The 22,846-nt window shown below is 36.4% G+C and overlaps 3 protein-coding genes across 3 annotated transcripts; all 3 read right to left on the bottom strand.

The window, feature by feature from the left end:
• Positions 1-391: 391 nt before the first annotated feature.
• LOC128513884 (tripartite motif-containing protein 75-like) lies at positions 392-3,173 on the bottom strand. Its single transcript, XM_053487436.1, has 6 exons — positions 2,844-3,173; positions 2,543-2,638; positions 2,201-2,440; positions 2,080-2,105; positions 1,831-1,967; positions 392-1,014 (listed from the first exon to the last, which is right to left on the bottom strand). The coding sequence occupies exons 1-6, from the start codon at positions 3,171-3,173 to the stop codon at positions 392-394; spliced, it is 1,452 nt and encodes a 483-aa protein (XP_053343411.1).
• Positions 3,174-7,413: 4,240 nt separating this feature from the next.
• On the bottom strand, positions 7,414-10,733 carry LOC128513916 (tripartite motif-containing protein 75-like). The gene is made up of 6 exons (XM_053487482.1): positions 10,342-10,733; positions 10,039-10,134; positions 9,604-9,843; positions 9,483-9,508; positions 9,234-9,370; positions 7,414-8,342 (listed from the first exon to the last, which is right to left on the bottom strand). Exons 1-6 carry the CDS (start codon positions 10,657-10,659, stop codon positions 7,720-7,722), a joined length of 1,440 nt encoding a protein of 479 aa, XP_053343457.1. The 5' UTR covers positions 10,660-10,733; the 3' UTR covers positions 7,414-7,719.
• Positions 10,734-13,132: 2,399 nt separating this feature from the next.
• LOC128514336 (tripartite motif-containing protein 75-like) lies at positions 13,133-16,152 on the bottom strand. Its single transcript, XM_053488145.1, has 6 exons — positions 15,873-16,152; positions 15,574-15,669; positions 14,866-15,105; positions 14,672-14,697; positions 14,420-14,556; positions 13,133-14,122 (listed from the first exon to the last, which is right to left on the bottom strand). Exons 1-6 carry the CDS (start codon positions 16,071-16,073, stop codon positions 13,500-13,502), a joined length of 1,323 nt encoding a protein of 440 aa, XP_053344120.1. The 5' UTR covers positions 16,074-16,152; the 3' UTR covers positions 13,133-13,499.
• Positions 16,153-22,846: the final 6,694 nt, after the last annotated feature.

Raw genomic sequence — 22,846 nt, forward strand, 5'->3', positions numbered from 1 at the left:
AGAATGAATATTAATTTATTGTAAAAATGCAAGAATCACTTGCAATAACAGCTTATTTAAAACTTTATATGTAGCATCCACTTATACAATATGAAATGGCTTGTATTTCTTATAAAAAAGGTGATACATGATTTTGTTAATTCTCAGTTAGTTCAACCTTTTAGGTATGCAGACATGATGTAGGCCAAAAAAAAAGAGCTTTCAATACCATTAGAACAGGAAATTGTGCCATAGTCAGTTTTGCTAGCACTGAAATATTTAATAAAACATGGACATTTTTACAGTACTTGATAGAAATAAATAGGATTCACTAATATTTTTCATATGGTCTAAATGTGTTTCTAATAAGTCGACAGTACATCAAATTAATATACCTGCTAAAACACTTATTCTAAAAAAGGTTCCAATTTGAATTCTCGTAAGGCTCGTCTATACCCTCCTTATTTACTGTCTCATAGATGTTTGTATCCAGTGCGCTGTCATCAATATTGATCAGGTTGCAGATCTTCAGTCGGGCCATACTGTCTTTCTGTGGACGCATGCTGAACACAGGACAAACAGAATGCTTGAACTTGGCAATAAATGAGTGCAGAATGCAGCCTGTATTGACATTGTAGAACTTTAGTTGTCCTTTATCACAATCCAGGAACACGCCGAGGGTTTGAACATTGCTCTCCTTGACCCTGCTGAATTCGTTGTTGTACAGCACAGAGAGCTCGCCACCATCACGCTCCAGAACCCATGAACTTCTCTCCTGGGACAGGGCTAAAATGTGGATGCCTTTACCCCGGCTTTGTTCCAATACTCCCACTTGCCAGCTTTCACAGCCTCCTACATCCACCTCCCAGTAATGCAGGCCTTTACTGAAGCTCTGAGATGCCTGCTGGTTAATCCATGATAACCGAGAAGTATGACTAAGGTTGTCTGATGGGAACACTGACATCTCTGTCTTGTCCTCTGAGATCTGCAGATTTCCTTCCTCTTTACTCTCTTCCAACGTGATAGTCTCTGAAACTGAAAAATTGATAAAATACTTTATTAGACAATAAACTTTTATCCTTAGGAATTAATTTTCCGATTGTTAAAGATGGCCACATTTGACCCATTAAGCTTGACCCATTGCCCACTCAGCTCCGGCGGCACCCCACCATGGCTAACTTTTGGCTTTTACCCAAGTTACAATAAAAGTAATTTTATTGTACTGTAGCGTACAGTAACAGTCAAAAGTTTAAATGCATCTTCTTATTTAATGTTTTTGTTTAGTGCCTTATTTTCTACATTCTGGAACAGTACTAGACATTTCAAAACTATGAAAAAACACATATGGATATTAGGTAATTAAATAAAAACAACAGTTATTTGTTACTTTAAGACATGAAAGTCAGCTGTTCTTGACCGATATTGTCAATTGCATTTGAAAAACCCATCAAGCACCATGATGAAACTGTTTCTCATAAAGACCATCCCATGAAAGCAAGACCAAAACTGTAAAGCTCAGCAAGACCAGAAGTGTATTTAAAGTTACCAGCCTCAGAAATCACAAATTTAAAGCACCATATATAAAATTGTTTACAAATGATTTACAGAGCATGAGTAGCAGACACATCTCAGTATCAACTGTTCAAAGGAGATTATTGCATATTTTCAATGCCTTCAGGATTGTCCAAACTTTTGACTGTACATATGTGACAAATAATAGCATCATATGCTATCCCGTTTTGCAAAATCATTTCTGTTCCGTCCCTTATTGACTTCAAAAATTATAGTCCTACACTCTTCTACTGGATTACTTTATATTAACTCTGATTAAAAATATCCAAATGCACTTACATTCCCATGGCCGTGGCAGAAGCTCTTTGTTTTTTTCCACTATTTTCTTGACGGAGTTTTCCAGAGCTTTTATTCTTGTGTCATCGACTTTAAGCTTCTTTTCCACAGAGGAGTAAAACTTGTTTATTGTATGCAGGCTGCAAGAAAACCACAATGTCTTTCAGTCTCTGACTCCAAGGTTCTGGGCTTGCTCAGTTTTATGTGCTGAACATCCTATAATTTAATAATTAAGATGTGTGTGTTACTCACCTGGTTTTAACTGTGTTGATCTCTCCCTGCAGAAAGCAAATAAAAAGCAAGTAATTAGTTTTGTGCTAAAGCATTGCTTTTATAGTAGATCCAAACTTATTGAGGTAATAAAAATGTTTACCAGCAGGCTGGCTGGGTTTTCATGCTCCTGTCTGCTGCTAAGCTGTTTTATGTCCTCACTCATGGCTGTGGACTTGCTCTGGTAGTTCTGCGTGTCCTCGAGCAGCTGATGGAGTTGCCGCTTGATCGTTTGCTTTTGTACATTCAGGATGAAAAAAGCCTGTTGCTGATTCTGCTCGATCAAAGTCTGCAGGGTATGGTACTCCTGCTGAAGCGTCTCCTGTGTCCTGCTGCATATCTCCTGGACATTAGAGGAAATTTAATTGAGCAATCATAATCACAGACATAATAGTTATAAGATTTTTTTATCATTATTCTTATTATTGTTGTTGATAAATCTCACCTCCAGCTCGCGCTCTGCTGCTGCAATCCTCGGTTTCAGGTCACCAAACTTCCTTTCTCTGGATGTCAGATTCCCGGACAGTTCATTTAGTTTTTTCTGTAATACATTGAGTAAAGATGAAAAAACATCATTATGCATTACCCTTCATAAACATAATGATTTATTATCATTAATTATCACTGTGACCTGTGATGTGTTATAAATGTATTTATGCCTTATTTATTAGATAAATATTTTTGCATAGACATTAGAAAGAGTGTTTTCTCTAATTTCAATTACAGTGGGAAAAAACAGCTCTTACCACTTGATCGTGCACCACGCTTTTCAGGTCTTTCAGGTGATGATCCCGGTGTGTGCCCTTAATCACACATTGGCTGCTGAGCTGCTGATCGCATGTGAGGCAGTAAAGTACCACTGAATCAGCATCCAGTGAATAAGTTGAAGGAGAGATAGATGTAGGGCTAGAGTAACAGCTAGAGTTAGAGCTAGAGTTACAGCTAGACTTTGAGCTAGAATTAGAGCTAGACGTTAAGCTAGAGGCAGAGCTAGAGGCAGAGCTAGAGGCAGAGCTAGACGTAGAGCCCGGCCGAGACCTCTGCACGGGGTTGTGTTTGTGTTTAAAGAAGCGCATCCTGTCTTGATGAGTCAAAAAACAGCACCCTGTGTGAAATATATGTGTGCGCAAATTTGGTGGTGTGTAATTTCTGTGTGATCTGCGTGAACTGACTTCAGAAATCTGCTGTTGCTATTTTATAAAGCCTCTGGAGGAGGAAGGATAGAGCATATGTCCAAGTACTTCCTAGTTTGCATTACCGTCCAGGAAATAACTCTAGTGCACTCTAGTATCTATGCACACACTCACACATGCACATGTGCACAATTTAATTATATAATTATAATTAAACGCCTAATTATTGTAATTATTGAGATTATTAAGATATAATTTAATACTATTGCCACAGGAATGAGGATCAACCCTGTACTTTCCTGCACTTTACCAGCAGCAGATTGAATTTCCTGCTACCTCCTGGTCTCTGTATCCTTCCCACAGTGACTCAGAATTTTTTGTGCATAGGCTTTCTTTGAAACATATATAGCTCTATTAAGGTAGGCTGTTGCTGACCTAAAGGGCAGTCCTGAGGTCATCCATGCTTACTTTAGTGTTATCCGTGTTAAACAAAGACCATTCAGTGCATTCAAATCAGTCCTACAATGCTAACATGGCTCTCTCTGGCAAAACCCTCACCTGCTTTGAGAAGGTTCTCATAAGCAAAGATATATATATACTCAGCAAAAAAAGAAACGTCCTCTGACTTTCAACTGTTTTTACTTTCAGTAAATTTAATGTGTAAATATTTGTATGAACACTAAAAGAGTCAACACCATAAGACATAAACTAAAAAATGTTTCACAATGTGTCCCTGAATGAAGGGAGGCTCAAAATCTAAACTACCAGTCAGTATCTGGTGTGGCCACCAGCTGCTTGAAGTACTGCAGTGCATCTCCTCCTCATGGACTGCCTATTGCGGACAGTCTGAGCACTGATGGAGGGATTGTGTGTTCCTGGTGTGACTCGGGCACTTGTTGTGGCCATCCTGTACCTGTCACGCAGGTGTGATATTCGGATGTACCGATCCTGTGCAGGTGTTGTTACACATGGTCTTCCACTGCGAGGATGATTAGCTGTCCTTCCTGTCTCCCTGTAGCGCCGTCTTAGGCGTCTAATAGTCCGGACACGGCGATTTATCGCCCTAGCCACATCAGCAGTCCTCATGCCTCCCTGCAGCATGCCTAATGCACGTTCACGCAGATGAGCAGGGACCCTGGGCATCTTTCTTTGGGTGTTCATCTTTCTTTTTTTTTTGCTGAGTATAGTATATCCTGATATTAACTTCAGGGAAATATGGTCAGATGAGCCAAGATGGGGGTAGGGAACGGCTTTGAATGCTTTATTATATTTGTATACACGTGACCCAATTATATGGGCACTCATTGAATTAAAATCCACATGTTGGAAAAAATGGAAGGGAAATTTTTTATTTTCACCTGGATAGCCCTCAGCAACAAAAAAATACACCCTCTGAATATGTGGTTTGTAGGTTACAGATGGGCCGCTCTAAAACATTTACAGCTTTGTGTCTGCATCAGGCATTATATAAACAGCATCGATGACTATGACAGAGATCCCCTTGGAAGATAGAAGGGGCAACATTTAACTGTCAAAAACTTAAAGACAATCTTATTTACATTTCTGCACCATCTGTTATTAATATAGTAATATAGATCCACACCACGGTACAAGTGCTGCCACAAACGGTAGCACTGTCATATGCATGGTATATATATATATATATATATATATATATATATATATATATATATATATATAATAGTGTAGTCAATAAGTATTTGATCACCCTGTGATTTTGCAAGTTCTCTTAATTACAAATAATGGAGGGGTCTACAATTTTCAGCATAGGTGCATTTCCACTGTGAGAGACAGAATCTAAAAAGAAGAATCCGGAAATCACATTGTATGATCTTTTAACAATTTTTTGTAAATTACTGTATTAAATAAGTATTTCATCACTTGCTTATCAGCCAGATTTCTGACCCTTAAAGACCTGTTATTTTGCTTTTAAATAGTCCATATGCTTCTTACGGAGCCACTCCTTGGTTTTCCTGGCTGTGTGCTTTGGGTCATTGTCATGTTGGAAGACCCAGCCACGGCACATCTTTAATGCTCTGACTGAGGAAAGGAGGTTTTTGCCCAATATGTCACAATACATGGCCCCGTTCATCCTCTCCTTAATACAGTGCAGTCGTCCTGTCCCCTGTGCAGAAAAACACCCCAGAGCATGATGCTTCCAGCACCATGCTTTACTGTACTGTAGGTATGGTATTATTGGGATGATACTTATCATTCTTCTTCCTCCAAACACGACGAATGAAGTTAAGACTTAAAAGTTCTACTTTGGTCTCATCTGACCACAGGACTTCCTCCCATGACTCGTCTGGATCATCCTGATGGCCCCTGGCAAACTTCAGACGGGCCTGGACATGGGCTGACTTAAGCAGGGGAACCTTCCGTGCGATACAAGATTTTAAACCATGACGTCTTAGTGTATTACTGATAGTAGCCTTGGAAACGATGTTCCCAGCTCTCTTCACGGCATTGACCAGCTCCTCCCGTGTAGTTCTGGGCTAATTCTTCACCATACTTAGCATCATTGATACCCCATGTATCTACTTAGACTTTGGCTGATTGTGGGATGCACAGATGTCTTTATAACAGCTAATGACCTCAAACAGGTGCTACTAATTTAGAATCATGAGCAGAGTGTAGCTGGACTATTTAAAAGCAAAATTTGGCTAATAAGCAAGTGATTAAATACTTATTTGACACAGTAATTCACAAATAAATTGTTAAAAAATCAATGTGATTTCTGGATTTTTCTTTTTAGATTCTGTCTCTCACAGTGGAAATGCACCTATGCTGAAAATTGTAGACCGCTCCATGAGTTCTAAGTACGAGAACTTGCGAAATCACAGGATGGTCAAATACCTATTGACCTCACTGTGTGTATATATATATATATATATATATAACCAATCAAAAGTTTATAATGTTGTCATCAGTCAATAAAATCATACAAAAAGTGTTCACAGATATTTCACCAAAATTCCAAAACCAGCAGTGGCTTTGTGAATGTGCAATTCTCTCTCTAAAAAATTAAAACCTCAACAAAATCAACAACAACATTTCAGAACAGCTGCCTGGAATTTGCACTATACACACTGTACAAATTGGTTGATATTGATTAAAAAGAAGCCATTAACTACCCTATGGAATTTTTAAATTTTTTGGAGCTGCCCAGAATTCCACCACATCTATTACATTAAAAAGTGGAATCACTTATCATATTGAGATAAAATTTGGATCCCCAGAAACTGTGCAATGGAACAAGACTTTGCATCAGCAAACTTATGGCCAAAGTTATTCAAGCACCTATTCTGATCGGTAGTAGTAAAGAAGACAATATCTTTTATTTCTTGTATACCACTCATACCCAGCAACATGCCATTTGATTTTAATGCATGGCTGCAATTTCCTGTTCAATCATTAGTAAAGATCAGGGGCAATCCTTCAAATTTATCGGCATCAACTTAGAAATCCCATGTTTCTCCCATGGTCAATTATATGTCACATGTTCAAGAGTGGGCACACCAAAATTCTTTACAAATTAATGCCTAAAAGCCAAACAAAATATACTGTTCATCCCAAGGCACTGGAGTAGTGAAGATCATATAAAGTCAGTTAGAATTTTATCATAGCAGTGTTTGTTGTTACTATCTTTCAGTATTTTCAAATATGTTGTTTGTAGTTGTGGAATACTATTTGTTCAATATTAATAAAACTTTGCAATACTTTATGTGTTTAGTCCATAAATATCATTAAATATAAGCGTTCTGTTTTTTCCCTTGTCCTTAAACTAAAGATGTATGCAGACGGAGCCGCAGGTAACTTCTAGTACATAAAACTATTTTAGTTAAGCAAGTGTTCGAACAGGTAGTTCTATTCACAGGCACGTCCACCAGGTGGCATAATACCACCTCAGAAAACTTTGCAAAACAACTACTCAGCCTTGTTCTGTACATGGAAAATTCCCCTCTGACACTGTATCAGGCTTTTTTCATTTCTTCATTATCAGTGCGAGTAATCATACAAAAAGTGTTTGCGGATATTTCAACAAAATTTCAAGACCCACAGTGGCTTTGTGAACACGTCATTCTCGTTCCGAACAAAAAAAAAAAATTTCAACAACACATTCTACGAGAGCTTGAGACACAATGAATATTGATTTATTGTGAATACACAAGGATCACTTGCAGTAACGGCTTATTTAAAACTTTATATGAAACATCCACTTTAACACTAGGAAATGGCTTGCATTTCATCTGAAAGGTGATACATGTTATTGTTACTTCTCAGTTAGGTCAAACTTTTAGGTATGCAGACATACTGTATCTATCACTGAAATATTTAATAAAACATGGACATTTTTACAGTACTTGATATAAATAAATATGATTCACTAATATTTTTCATATGGCTTAAATGTACTTTTAATAAATAGACAGTACATCAAATAAATATACCTGCTAAAACACTTATTTTAAACAAGGTCCCAATTTGAATTCTCGTAAGGCTCGTCTATACCCTCCTCACTCACTGTCTCATAGGCGTTTGTATCCAGTGTGCTGTCATCATTATCAATCAGGTTGCAGATCTTCAGTCGTGCCATACTGTCTTTCTGTGGACGCATGCTGAACACAGGACAAACAGAATGCTTGAACTTGGCAATAAATGAGTGCAGAATGCAGCCTGTATTGACATTGTAGAACTTCAGTTGTCCTTTATCACAATCCAGGAAGACGCCGAGGGTTTGAACATTGCTCTCCTTGACCCTGCTGAATTCGTTGTTGTACAGCACAGAGAGCTCGCCACCATCACACTCCAGAACCCATGAACTCCTCTCCTGGGACACGGCTAAAATGTGGATGCCTTTACCCCGGCTTTGTTCCAATACTCCCACTTGCCAGCTTTCACAGCCTCCTACATCCACCTCCCAGTAATGCAGGCCTTTACTGAAGCTCTGGGATGCTTGCTGGTTAATCCATGATAACCGAGAAGTATAACTGAGGCTGTCTGATGGGCACACTGACATCTCTGTCTTGTCCTCTGAGATCTGCAGATTTCCTTCCTCTTTACTCTCTTCCAACGTAATAGTCTCTGAAACTGAAAAATTAATAAAATACTTTGTTAGACAATAAAATTTTATCCTAAGAATTTATTTCTCACTTGTTAAAGATGGCCACATTTGAGCTTGACCCATTGCCCACTCAGCTCCGGCGGCACCACACCATGGCTAACTTTTGGCTCTTACCCAAGTTACAATAAAAGGAATTTCATTGTACTGTAGCGTACAGTAACAGTCAAAAGTTTAGATGAATCTTCTAGTTCAGTGTTCAAATTCAAATTCACTGTTTTTGTTTAGTGCTTTATTTTCTACATTCTAGAACAGTACTAGACATTTCAAAACTATGAAATAACACATACTGTACTGTATGGTATTAGGTAATTAAGTAAGAAGAACAACAACAGTTATTTTTTACGTTAAGTCATGAAAGTCAGCTGTTCTTGACCGATATTGTCAATTGCATTTAAAAAAAACCATCAAGCACCATGATGAAACTGTCTCTCATGAAGACCATCCCATGAAAGCAAGACCAAAACTTTAAAGCTCAGCAAAACCAAAAGTGTATTTAAAGTTATCAGCCCCAAAAATCACAAATCTAAAGCACCATATATAAAATTGTTTACAAATGATTTACAGAGCATGAGTAGCAGACACATCTCAGTATCAACTGTTCAAAGGAGATTATTGCATATTTTCAATGCCTTCAGGATTGTCCAAACTTTTGACTGTACATATATGACAAATAATAGCATCATATTCTATCCCTTTTTGCATGTTCATTTCTGTTCCGTCCCTTATTGACTTTTAAAATTATAGTCCTACACTCTTCTACTGTATCATTGTCATACTAAAGGGATTTATCATCACTTAACTAGCTTTTAAAAATATCTTTATATTAACATTGATTAAAAATATCCAAATGCACTTACATTCCCATGGCCGTGGCAGAAGCTCTTTGTTTTTTTCCACTATTTTCTTGACGGAGTTTTCCAGAGCTTTTATTCTTGTGTCATCGACTTTAAGCTTCTTTTCCACAGAGGAGTAAAACTTGTTTATTGTATGCAGGCTGCAAGAAAACCACAATGTCTTTCAGTCTCTGACTCCAAGGTTCTGGGCTTGCTCAGTTTTATGTGCTGAACATCCTATAATTTAATAATTAAGATGTGTTTGTTACTCACCTGGTTTTAACTGTGTTGATCTCTCCCTGCAGAAAGCAAATAAAAAGCAAGTAATTAGTTTTGTGCTGAAGCATTGCTTTTATAGTAGATCCAAACTTATTGAGGTAATAAAAATGTTTACCAGCAGGCTGGCTGGGTTTTCATGCTCCTGTCTGCTGCTAAGCTGTTTTATGTCCTCACTCATGGCTGTGGACTTGCTCTGGTAGTTCTGCGTGTCCTCGAGCAGCTGATGGAGTTGCCGCTTGATCGTTTGCTTTTGTACATTCAGGATGAAAAAAGCCTGCTGCTGATTCTGCTCGATCAAAGTCTGCAGGGTATGGTACTCCTGCTGAAGCGTCTCCTGTGTCCTGCTGCACATCTCCTGGACATCAGAGGAAATTTAATTGAGCAATCATAATCACAGACATAATAGTTAAAAGGTTTTTCATTATTATTATTATTATTATTATTATTATTATTATTGTTGTTGTTGTTATTGTTGTTTTGTTGGATGTTATTTAGCTCTTGAGTCTCATTACCCATGTTTTTCCCTGGAACACCCTGAGATAAATCTCACCTCCAGCTCACGCTCTGCTGCTGCAATCCTCGGTGTCAGGTCACCAAACTTCCTTTCTCTGGATGTCAGATTCCCGGACAGTTCGTTTAATTTTTTCTGTAATACATTGAGTAAAGATGGATAAACATCATTATGCATTCCCCTAATAAACATAAAGATTTATGATCATTAATTATTACTGTAACCAGTGGTATGTAATACATATATTTATTTCTGATTTATTAGATAAATATTTTTGCATAGACATTGGAAGAAGTGTTTTCTCTAATTTCAATTACAGTGAAAAAAAAAAACAGCTCTTACCACTTGATCGTGCACCACGCTTTTCAGGTCTTTCAGGTGATGATCCCGGTGTGTGCCCTTAATCACACATTGGCTGCTGAGCGGCTGATCGCATGTGAGGCAGTAAAGTACCACTGAATCAGCATCCAGCGAATAAGTCGAAGGAGAGATAGACGTAGGGCTAGAGTTAGAGCTAGAGTTAGAGCTAGACTTAGAGCTAGACTTAGAGCTAGAATTAGAGCTAGACGTTAAGCTAGAGGCAGAGCTAGAGGCAGAGCTTGACGTAGAGCCCGGCCGAGACCTCTGCACGGGGTTGTGTTTGTGTTTAAAGAAGCGCATCCTGTCTTGATGAGTCAAAGAACAGCACCCTGTGTGAAATATATGTGTGCGCGTCTATGTGTGTGTAATCTCTGTGTGATCTGTGCGAAATGACTTCAGGAATCTGCTGTTGCTATTTTATAAAGCTTCTGAAGGAGGAGCTAAAGGGTGGAGGATACGTGCAAGTACTTTCTGGTTTGCATTATCGTCTAGGAAAAAAACCGTTGCGCCATCAAGAGAAATTCCTGAAACATTTAACAACCCACCCATATTCTGTGTTACTTTAAATAATCTAGTGTTCTTTCCATTATAAAAATTATTTACACACACACACACACACACACACACACACACACACACACACTATTTAATTATATAATTATATTAAATGCCTAATTATTTTAATTATTAAGAAATTCAATACTATTGTCACAAGGATGTGAATCAGCCCTTTACTGTACTACACTGTACTAGTGGCAGATTGAATTTCCTGTCACCACTTCTTGATCACCCTACTGTATGGACACTGAAGTACCTCTTAAATTTTTGTCCATAAACTCTTTTTGCCACTTATATACAGTAGCTCTATTGAGGTAGTCTGTTGCAGACCCAAAGGCAGTCAGACCAGTCTTACAAATTGTGCTTTAAGGAAGGCTTTATCCTCATAAGCAAATATATATAGTATATGCAGTACAGTATATGCTGATATGAACATCAGGGAAATATTATTCTGGCTTTTTTATACAATTATATGGGCACCTATTGTAGCAAAATCCACATGTTGGAAAAAATTAAAGGAGCTTTTTTTTTTCATCTGGTTAGCCCTCAGCAAAAATAAAAACGCCCACTAAATAGGTTATTAATGAATCAATATAAAACCTTTACAGCCTTTGTGTCTGCATCAGGCATTACATAAACAGCATCGATGACTATGACAAAGAACTCCCTTGGAAGATAAAAGGGGCAACATTTAACAGTCAAAAACTCAAAGTTATTAGTATTAATATAGATGCACCACAAACCACAAGTTCTGCCACAGAGGGTGGCACTGCCATACAGTATGCATAGTAAGTTGTAAACCTTTTCATGCTGATAGTGTTCTCCCTAACAGAATCAGAATCAGAATGAGATTTATTGCATTTTATTAAGGAATAAAATTAATAATTCCTTAATAAAAAGGAAAAAGGAAATGACGAAACAAAGAAACCACACACACACACACACACACACACACACACACACACACACACCACACACACACATACACACACACACACACACACATGCACACACACATGCACACACACATGCACACACACACGCACACGCGCACACACACACACACACACACACACACACAAAAGTTAACAGCAAATAGAGTAGGATGTGGCTTTTTACCAAAAAGGTCAAGTAAATATCAGTGGTACTGCAAAGCGGTTTTGCACACAATATTGTACATATGTTTTTTGCACAGTGAGAAGAAATTTTAACTGTTCATGAGGTAAATTGCCTGGGTGATAAACTGTTCTTGTGCCTGACTGTCTTAATGTTTGGTGCTCTGTGGCAGCGAGCAGACAGCAAAAGTTCAACAAGAAGGTAGCTTACTGTACGTATGAGGAGTCCAGAGTGATATTCCTAGCCCTTTTCTTCACTCTGAATATATATATATCTCTTGAAGCGTGGGCAGGGGAGCGCCGATAATACCGATGATCCATGTGTATGTTCATCATATGCAAAACTCCTGCTCCACCACATCCTAAAGTTGCGTCATTGGATTTAAATCTAAAGGCCGTTTGAGTACAGTGAAATCAATGAAAGCAGTTGGATATGATTTTAGCTTTATGACATGGCACCTTATCCTGTGGTAATAAAGGGATGGACATGGTCAGCAACACTACTCATTTAGGCTGTGTCATTTAAATTATGCTTCATTGGTGGTAACAAGTCCAAAGCGTCTCAAACGGCCCCCCACACCCATGCCATTACACCGGCATCTTTTTAACACTTAATTTAGACCCTACCATTAGAATGTCGAGGCTCATCAGACCAGGCACATTGTAGACACTGTTTCCTATTCTTAGCTGATAGGAAAGGCACCCAGTAAAACCTACTGCTTTTGTAGACAACCAGCTTCAAGGATCAACATATTGTGTGTTCAGATGCTCTTAAGCATGGCTCACAAGATGATACAGTATTTGAGCTATTTGTCTAAATCAATTTGGCCAGAGTTTAGACAAGTAGGTCTTGCACATGTGTGTCCACCAGGTGGCACAATACTATCTCAGAAAACTTTGCAAAACAACTACTCAGCCTTGAAGATGGAAAATTCCCCACTGTCACTGTATCAGGCTTAATTTTACTTCAGTAAGAAATTATGCAAAATGTGTTCACAAAGTCCCCAGAGTTGCTTTGTAAACACGTCATTCTCGCTCAGAAAAATAAAAATGTCTAAAATATCATCAAAAACAATCTACGAGAGCTGCAGGAACAACAAATTCATTTATTCTAAAAACACAAGTAGCACTTGCAGTAAAAGCTTACTTAAAACTTTATATGAAACAATCACTTTTACACTGGGAAATAGCTTGCATTTTATATAAAAGGTGATACATTATATTGTTAATTCTCAGTTAATTATCAACCTTTTTAGTATACAGACATGGTGAATAAAAGAAGAGCTTTTAATACCAACAAAACAGGAAATTGTGCCACAGTTTTACTATCACTGAAACATTTAATACAGCATTAAACATTCCAGTACTTGTTAGAAATAAATAGGATTTATGTCTAAATGTATTTTTTTTAAATAGACAGTACATAAAATAAATATATATGCTAAAACACTTATTTTAAACACAGACCTAATTTGAGCTCTCAAAAGACATCTCTGAACTCTCCTCACTCACTGTCTCTGAGGTCTCTGAAAAAAGAGCGCTGTCACTTTGCCTATAATCATTATCGGTCAGGTTGCAGATCTTCAGTCGTGCCATACTGTCTTTCTGTGGACGCATGCTGAACACAGGACAAACAGAATGCTTGAACTTGGCAATGAATGAGTGCATAATGCAGCCTGTATTGACATTGTAAAACTTCAGTCGCTTTTTATTACAATCCAGGAAGACGCCGAGGGTTTGTACATTGCTCTCCTTGACCCTGCTGAATTCGTTGTTGTGAAGCGCAGAAAGCTCGCCGCCATCGCACTCCAGAACCCATGAACTCATTTCCTCGGACAGGGCTGCACTTGGGATGCCTCTACCCTCACTTTGTTCCACTACTCCCACTTGCCAGCTCTCACAGCCTTCTACATCCACCTCCCAGTAATGCATCCCATTACTGAAGCTCTGAGATGCTTGCTGGTTGACCCATGATGAACGAGCAGTAAGGCTGAAATTGTCAGAAGGACACCTTGACATCTCTGTCTTGTCCTCGGAGATCTGCACATACTCTTGCTTTCTACTTTCATCCAAAGTGATGGTCTCTGAGACTGTCAGGAATAAAAAAAATTGCTATATTAGACATTAATTATGACCTTTAATCTGTATAAATAAATGGATCAGTTAAATGTGCAATGCTTTGAGTCCTGATGCTGGGAAATACAGTATGCCGACATGAATTTTACAGTACTGCAATGTATATGTAGCAAATAAGGGTTAATATTCAATTCATTGTTACGCCTTAATTCTTGTTCTTTAATTTTCCCTCATTTCTCATGTCATTGCTTAACTAGCTTTTATGAATAAGTTTTCATTAACTATTATTAAAAATATCCAAATGCACTTACATTCCCATGGCCGTGGCAGAAGCTCTTTATTTTTTTCCACTATTTTCTTGATGGAGTTTTCCAGAGCTTTTAGTCTTGTGTCATCGACTTTTAGCTTCTTTTCCACAGAGGAGTAAAACACGTTTATTGTATGCAGGCTGCAAAAAAAAAAAAAAAAAAAAACACAATGTCTTTCAAACTCTGATTTCAAAGTTCTGGGCTAGAACTTTAATAAGCTGATAATTTAATAAATAAGATGTGCGTGTTACTCACCTGGTCTCAAATGCACTAATCTCCCCCTGCAGAAAGCAAGTGAAAGTGAAAGCAAGTGCTTAGTATTGTGCTGAAATGTTGCTTTGATTTAAACTTATCTCAACAAAAACAACAACACCACCACCACCACCAATAATAATAATAATAATAATAATAATAATAATAATAATAATAATAATAGTAAAAGTGTTTACCAGCAGACTGGCTGGATTCTCTCTCTCTTCTTTGCTGCTAAGCTCTTTTATTTCCTCACTCATGGCTGTGGACTTGCTCTGGTAGTTCTGCGTGTCCTCGAGTAGCTGACGGAGTTGCCGCTTGATCGTTTGCTTTTGTGCATTCAGGATGAAAAAAGCCTGTTGCTGATTCTGCTCAATCAAAGTCTGCAGTGTATGGTACTCCTGCTGAAGCGTCTCCTGTGTCCTGCTGCATATCTCCTGGACATTGGAGGAAATTTAAATGAGCAATCATAATTACACGCATAATATCAGTCATAATCACAGACAAAATTGGCATACTGTATTCTTATTGTATTGATTCAATCCGGACATTGCTTATGCTTCATTCCCTAGAACTTTCTCTAGAGAGATGTTTTAAAAAAATGAATCACCAAATAACTTTCATGAACATTTTTACAAAAATTTTTTTAATAATAATAATAATAATAATAATAATAATAATAATAAAAAGCCTATTTAATAGAGTATTTTTTAAAAAGCTTAAAAACATTAAATGTGATGCATTAGAGGCACGTGATATATTACTGTACTACTACTACTACTACTAATTATTATTATAAGGACATTAGCAACAACAACATTCATAATAATAATAACAAATAATATTTATTATTACTATTATTGCTGTTGATGTATTTCTTAATAAGAACCTTATGTAAATCTCACCTCGAGTTTTCTCTCTGCTGCTTCAATCTTTGGTGTAAGGTCGCCAAACTCCCTTTCTCTTGATCTCAGGTCATCGGAAAGTTTGTGTAGTTTTTTCTATGATACATTAAATAAAGCTGAATGAACACAATGAATCCTTCCCATTTATGAACATACAGGTTCATTATTTTTTGTGATCTGCAACTTGTGGTGTGTATAAATGTATTTATCTCTGTATTGCTTAGTTACAATTTCATGCCTAGACATTTTAAGAAGGTTTTATTTTTAGTAATTAAAATTAAAGTGCAAACAGCTCTTACCACTTGATCATGCACTGCATCCTTTAAATCCTTCAGGTGATGATCCCGGTGTTTGCCCTTAATGACACATCGGCTGCTGAGCGGCTGATCACACGTGGCGCAGTAAATTACTGCAGAACCTGCAATCATCGAACAGCACGAGCCAGTCAAGCTTGGCCGTGATACCTGTGCAGAGGAGCGTCTGCGTAAAATGTTGCGCATTCTGGCTGGATGAGTCAGACAGCAACACCCTGTGTGTTTGTTTGGGAAGTGATCTGGTTGTGTATTTGTGTGATCTCTGTGTGTGATCTCTGTCAACTGGCATGAGGCAGCTGCTGTTGCTGTATTTTAAGCCTCGGGGGAGGAACTACAGTAAATGGTGGAGGATAGGAACACACACTGCCTGTTTTGGACTAGGTCTTGTCAATCTATTGACCCCCCTCTCTCTATTCTTTTACCACAAGTAAAATACATCCTGATTTAGTTTTTCTATTTTTCGATTTAAGCATTTTGTTTTTGTTTCTTTTTTACTGGTAATTTTTATCATTTACATTTTAAATATATATCTAAACAGTTAATAAATATATTATCTAAATGTAATAGATGTTTTGTACTGTATACAATTTTTGACACATTGACACATCTATTAATTTTTATTTTTTAAATTAATTAATATTTTTTAAATTGCATTTAAAACAAAAACAAAAAGCAACAACTTTGACTTAAGGTAGAAAAAATACATAAACTATTGCATTGCACAAGTGATTCTTTCATTTTACATGAACCCTCAAATAATGATGATTCATTATTAATCACACTTCAATGACAACAACAATAATTTTTTAAAAGTTTTTCAACTAAAGAACTAATAAATTACTGTTAAAAAATGTTTTATTACTGAAGAATGATAGAAAAAAAGCTGATGCATTTACAGTAATTAAAACTTTCATCAAATGCTGATTTAAAAAAAAAATTAACCTTACATCATGGTTTAAGCGTGTTTTCTCTTTCTCATCTCAGTATTAAAATAAAATGCCTGCAGAAAATTAACTACAAAACTACTCTTTGTACTAAGGATGAGCATTACTGCAATGCAAACAAAATGAAGACAGTAAGAAGATTTGAAAATACAATACATACCAACACTGACACTTTAATTACTAGCATCTGTATTACTAATTGCATGATAATGCAAAGCCTTTAATTCTTAGCATTTTGCTGTCTCAATAATTAAGTCAATAGGGCACAGAACATTAATGGCATATTGTTGCAAGGACTAGCATTTTGAAATAATAAGGATGGTGAAGTATAATGCCTGACAACAAGGAACAAAGACAAACCGTCGCATCTTAATTAGTTATGTCTGTATATCTGGATATAACAATTGTGATGTGCACAGATAATCAATAGTTTAGGTCGTCATTCAATTCAAAGAGGAAATGCATAGAGTAGTGGTAGGGATTGGGGATTAATTGGACAGGGTTTGCAAAGTTAATAAACCAAATTATTGAATATTATAGATATTATAATATATTATAATAAAAGAAAAATATTACTATAAGAATATTACTACACTCACCAAAGAATATAACAGACTCAGCATTCCCCACATGTCTAGAATTCTGCCATATACATTTCTACAGTAGAACTGGAGTCTTATTCTTACAGACACACTTTTCTGTTCATACATAATAGAAAAACTCAAATGTGTACTAAATATAAATTTAACATGTCTCATTCATTGGGCATATATACAGAGATGTTACATTTTGCTGATAGTACTAATGGATATTGGTCTGGAGGTTAAAATGAAATGAGCAATACTGTACGTGCATAATTAAAATGTAATGTAAGAAGCAAAAAATATATATATAAATAAGTGGGGTGATAAAACTAGTAATAAGATGCGGGTGAAGAGTTTTCCCAGGTAGCAAAGCTCACAAGGAAGTAAACATTTGAAGAAAAATCCCATGATCTCATGTTAATGAGGAGTGTTCTAAATTCCTGACATCAAAAGATAAATAACAAAAGGTAAATACCAAACCAACCAACTTGCTCTCATTGGGTCCTTACTAGTCTAATGTTGGCATGTGTGATAGGTTGCATTGGTAATCAGAAAATTGGGTCAGGAGTGTAAAGTAATTCATTTCCTCCTTCTCTTTTACATCTAGAATTTTAGTTTTAATGGTAATAAGTTCAAACTTCCTCCTAAAACAGTGAAGAAATAGCATAAATATTTGCTTTAAAATTGTCATTGGAAAGAAACAATCATTATACATTTAAATGAAGTTTTATTACTTTAGTTTTTTTGTAGACCAGATATATAAGAACCCTACATCTGTGGTAGGAGACACAAAAACATACAAAATATTGGCTCCATAGAACCTCTGATGAAGAAACAAGGTGTCCATTAATACTACAATTACTACTACTATACTAATATACTACTACTACTACTACTACTACTAATAATAATAATAATAAGGTAACTTGTGGCTTAGTGGTTAGCAAATTCTTGGCTTAAGGATTTGAAGATTGTGTTCATGCCGTGTGTGTGGAGATTCTATGTTATGTCTGTGCTTGCTGGATTTCCGCCCGGTACTCCAATTTCCTTTCCACAATCCAAAGACATACACAGTAGGTTGACTGGTATTTCCACACTGCCCATAGTGCGTGATTGGTTGTGGGTGTCCTTGCGCCTTAAGTTTCCTGAGTTGAACTCCTAAGCATAATATGACATGAAGCATCATGACAGAAAATGAATAAATAAACACAATGTAAAAAATATATAGGAATACACAAGCATTAACTGCAGGTACCTTAAAGAAAAGTCAAAGGAACTTCACATGCAAAAATGGAATTGTGAAAAGTGTGTGCATGTGTGCCCTGCGATGGATTGCCACCCCATCCAGAGTGTACCCCAATTTTGCATGATCCTGTACAGGGTAAAGCAGTATAGACAATGAATGAATAAATGAATGTATGTAAGGGTGTGGTTAGCTCTCTTTTTTCTGTGTTGAGGGACAGACTGAATGATACTGTACGTCTCTACCCTTAAGTAATGCAAAACCTAATGTCTTGTGTTTTTTTTCAATGCGATACTAACTTCCTCAGGGGCTTTTAGACTGAGGCACTGTTAGTGTCTGAACAAGTAAAATCTTGTGAAAATAGTTTACTGATAGAAATTACAATGCTACAGCATGTCAAAGCTCTGGAGCATTAGCGAAAGGGCAAAAGTATAAGCATAAAGGTAAATGCATGAGAAATAAAACTTTAGAGGACCCAGACTCTAAAGGGAACCCAACATTTCACATGATGCCAGATTATAAATCTTTATAATGTTAAGATGTAGAAGAATAAATACAGACTGTTGAATTAGTCTGTTGAAAAGATATTGAGTATGAGCCTGGCTGTTGTTCTATGATAGTGAACAAAAGTATTGTGTAGTGTAATAAAATAACAAGGGGAAAGCCATTATCAGATTAAAGAGGAATGAATCAGTATGGGTTTGGTAGGCTCTGATAAGAGGTAACGTAGAAGAAGGTTGGTTTCAATTATAACAAAGACTCTAGTAGTTATACTAGACGTCGAATGAAACAGAAATTGCTGAATGAAACAGATCGCTTTTTATAGACAAAGCTTTCAGTCTTGAAAGAATATCTAGGTCAAACCCAGTCTGCAAGTCAATTTTAGACCAATCAGCCACAATTAAAACAATCACTCAGGGCCAGAAGGTTTAACTTTTGAACTTTGTCTAATTAATATATCATGTTGCTAAATAGTTTGTTCATTCAGTTTTCATCAACTGGATGACTACAGTTACTTTAAAGATTATCCTAAGATATGAGTCCCTAAAATTACCAAATTTTTTACTATATCTTAGACATTTCTGGATATTGCATAAGGATTTCTTAACACTAAAAGTTTAATATTAAAGTACAGATTTTACAATAATATATTGCTTATGTTGCCTTCTTATTGACTTTGAGTTCCTTAACTACATTCATATTGCTGTTTAGTACAGATCATTGTTTTCTGCATATTTTTCAAATTTGTAAAAACATGAAAATTTTAAAGTTGGCTTGAATAAAAAGAGAAATACATAAAGCCCAAAAAAGAACATGTGTAAAAAATGAAATTGTTTCATGTGCATGTGAAAGTTTCTGTGAAATCTTTTCATTAATAATTGGTCTTTTTGATTATTGTTTATTTTACACTTTTTTGCATTTCCAGGGATGAGGGTTTGATTCTCACCTTAGTTCAGTGTGCTTGGTTTCTTTCACATTGTAAAAACTCTAGATATTTTGTGTTTTTGGCCCAACGTCTTACAATGGTATTTGTTGAGACAACAGGTAACATTGTGTACTCGAAAACTTTGAAAACAGACTTTATTAATACCAAACTTGATTTTTGAACTAAAAAAAAAAAATACTTAAGTTGAGCCAGAAATTAACTTTCGTTGAGATGCAATCACGTGATTTATAAGACACTCACCCCTCCCCCGCTGGACTGACGCTATCTAACTGCACTCGTAAGGTGCAGATGTTGGTCGTTTTGTGAATTCTTTATTCTAGTGAAGTATTTCCTTCTTTCTTACTTTCTTTCCTTATTTTTTTATTTAATAAAATATGTTTCAGTTAGCTTACAGGTAATTTTGGATAGTTAGCGTTATATACGTGAGGCAGGTGTATTTTCGCTTATCGTTATACTGAGGCACCCTAAGTTTATCTAATCTTAGGCTTTGTGTTACAGTACTGTATAGACGGTAGCAAGCTAAACATAACTGTATCTATCCTCTTTCCCCACTTTGCCTTGACTTTTGTCCAGCAACAGCATCCTGCTCCACCCTAGCACACACGGCTGTGCAAGCACTTAGCTAACAGAAGTTAGAGAAAAAGCCCCGAACTGTTTTACAGCTAAGCAGTAGTGGCGTTTCAGTACACTGTAAGTTAAGTGATATAAAAACTGCCCGAGTTGCTAATGCTCATCCATGAGTGTCATGTCTGTTAACTTGTTTGTATGAAAACCTAGTTGAGTAAATACCCAGTTAATTACATCATCCCACACATGTAATTTGGATTTGATGCCTAACAACAAAAAACAAATACAAAATGTCGCATATTAATTAGTTATGTCTGTATATCTGAATATAATCATTGTGATGTGCACAGAAAATCAACAGTTTAGGTCGTCATCCAATTCAAAGAGGAAATGCATATGGTGTGTGTGGACTGGGGATTGATTAGGCAGGGTGTGCAAAGTTAATTAACTAAATGCTGAAATATTATAAGTACTATAAAATATTATAAAATAAGAAGAATATTACAATAGGAATATTACTACAATCACGAAAAAAATAGACTCACCATTCCCCACATGTGTCAACAATTCTGCCAGATATATTTCTATAGTATAATTAGAATTTTATTCTTATAGACACACTTCTCTGTTCAAGTATAACATACACATATAAACACACAAGTCTGTACATGTTTAATAGAAAAACTTAAATGTCTACTAAATAAGAAATTATCATGTGGATATAATTAATATGTAACTCTAGAAGCAAAACTAACAAACAAAACAAAACAAAACAAAAAAACAATGTGGGCTGGTAAAACTAGTAATAAGATAAAGATAAGGTGTTTTCCAGGTAGCGAGTCTTACAAGGAAGTAAATAAAAAAAATAACAAAAAAAACATGACCTTATACATACAGTAATTATGTTAATGAGGAGGTTATGAATCCCCGACATTAAAAGATAAATAATAAAATGTAAATACCAACCCAACCAACATGGTCTAATGTGGGCATGAGTGATGGGAAGTTTGTCTTACAGTAGTATTTGTTGAGACATCAAGTAACAGTGCGTTCGAAAAATTTAAAGACACAGACTGAATTAAATCAAAAACTTGAACAAAAAAAAACAAAAACAAGTTGAGCCAGCAATTTACTTCCCCTGAGATGTAATCACGTGACTTATAAGATGCACACCCCCTCCCGCGCTGAACTGTACCTTTAAAAATATTGAAACCTTTTGAATATGAAACAATACTTTAACCCATTATTAGAATTCCAGAAACTGTGTTTTACACACTCTGATGGTGTATAGCCTTATTAATATATTTAATTTTTATCATAATTAGATATTCTGTAAAAATGTATTTACAGTATATTTGTCTTCACAAGAACTCTCTTGTTTCTTTAACCAGAGCTCTGCTATGGAGAATTGGTTAAGAGTGGTGATGGATGGCTTTTTGGAGCTACAGTTCACAGTTTTTAAAATGGTTATAATATTGTACTATGAAAGAGTCAGTAAGATACTGATAAACATCTGGTGCTTTCCAGGTATTTTGCTGACTTTTAAACAAAATAAAACCCAAATGCTCCCGTCTTATGCAGATCATTGTTTTAACTTTTAACTATTTTTGGAAGAATAAAGGTTTTTTTAAGCAATGTTTGTGTGTTTTAATTGTTGGGGTATTGTTAGGCCAATTTGATTTTATAGAAAAACAATCACATGAACCAGCTACTGTCAGGCAGCATCAAACAAGGCAGGACCCAAGACCAGACTGCTTCGGAGTCACTATATCACCATGATATACCTGTATTGTAACACAGAAAACTGTTACACAGTGAAAACCAGAAATGGAATTTAACATGAACAGTTTTGTAATGACAAGTAGAACAACAAAGATCAGGTCCCTTGTGAAAGTCTTGGCCTTAAGTAATCCGTAGGCAGTTAAAGAACACAAGCAACTTTTGTGACGCGCAGAGCTGTGATCCAAGACGGGGGGAGAAAACTATCAATCCGGGAGCCGCATACAGTACATGACATGGATCAAAATCCATGCAGTGGTCAGGGCCAGCTCAAACAAATGCATGTTTGTTAAAAGAGTTGTTATAAGGTAATAGTCTATCCAAAACCATAAGCGTGGACCCTATCCCAGGAGTCTTAGGGCATGAGGCAGGGTAATCCATCGCAGGACACAGAC

The sequence above is a fragment of the Clarias gariepinus genome, chromosome 26 (genome assembly GCF_024256425.1).
Source record: "Clarias gariepinus isolate MV-2021 ecotype Netherlands chromosome 26, CGAR_prim_01v2, whole genome shotgun sequence".
Lineage (NCBI taxonomy): Eukaryota > Metazoa > Chordata > Actinopteri > Siluriformes > Clariidae > Clarias > Clarias gariepinus.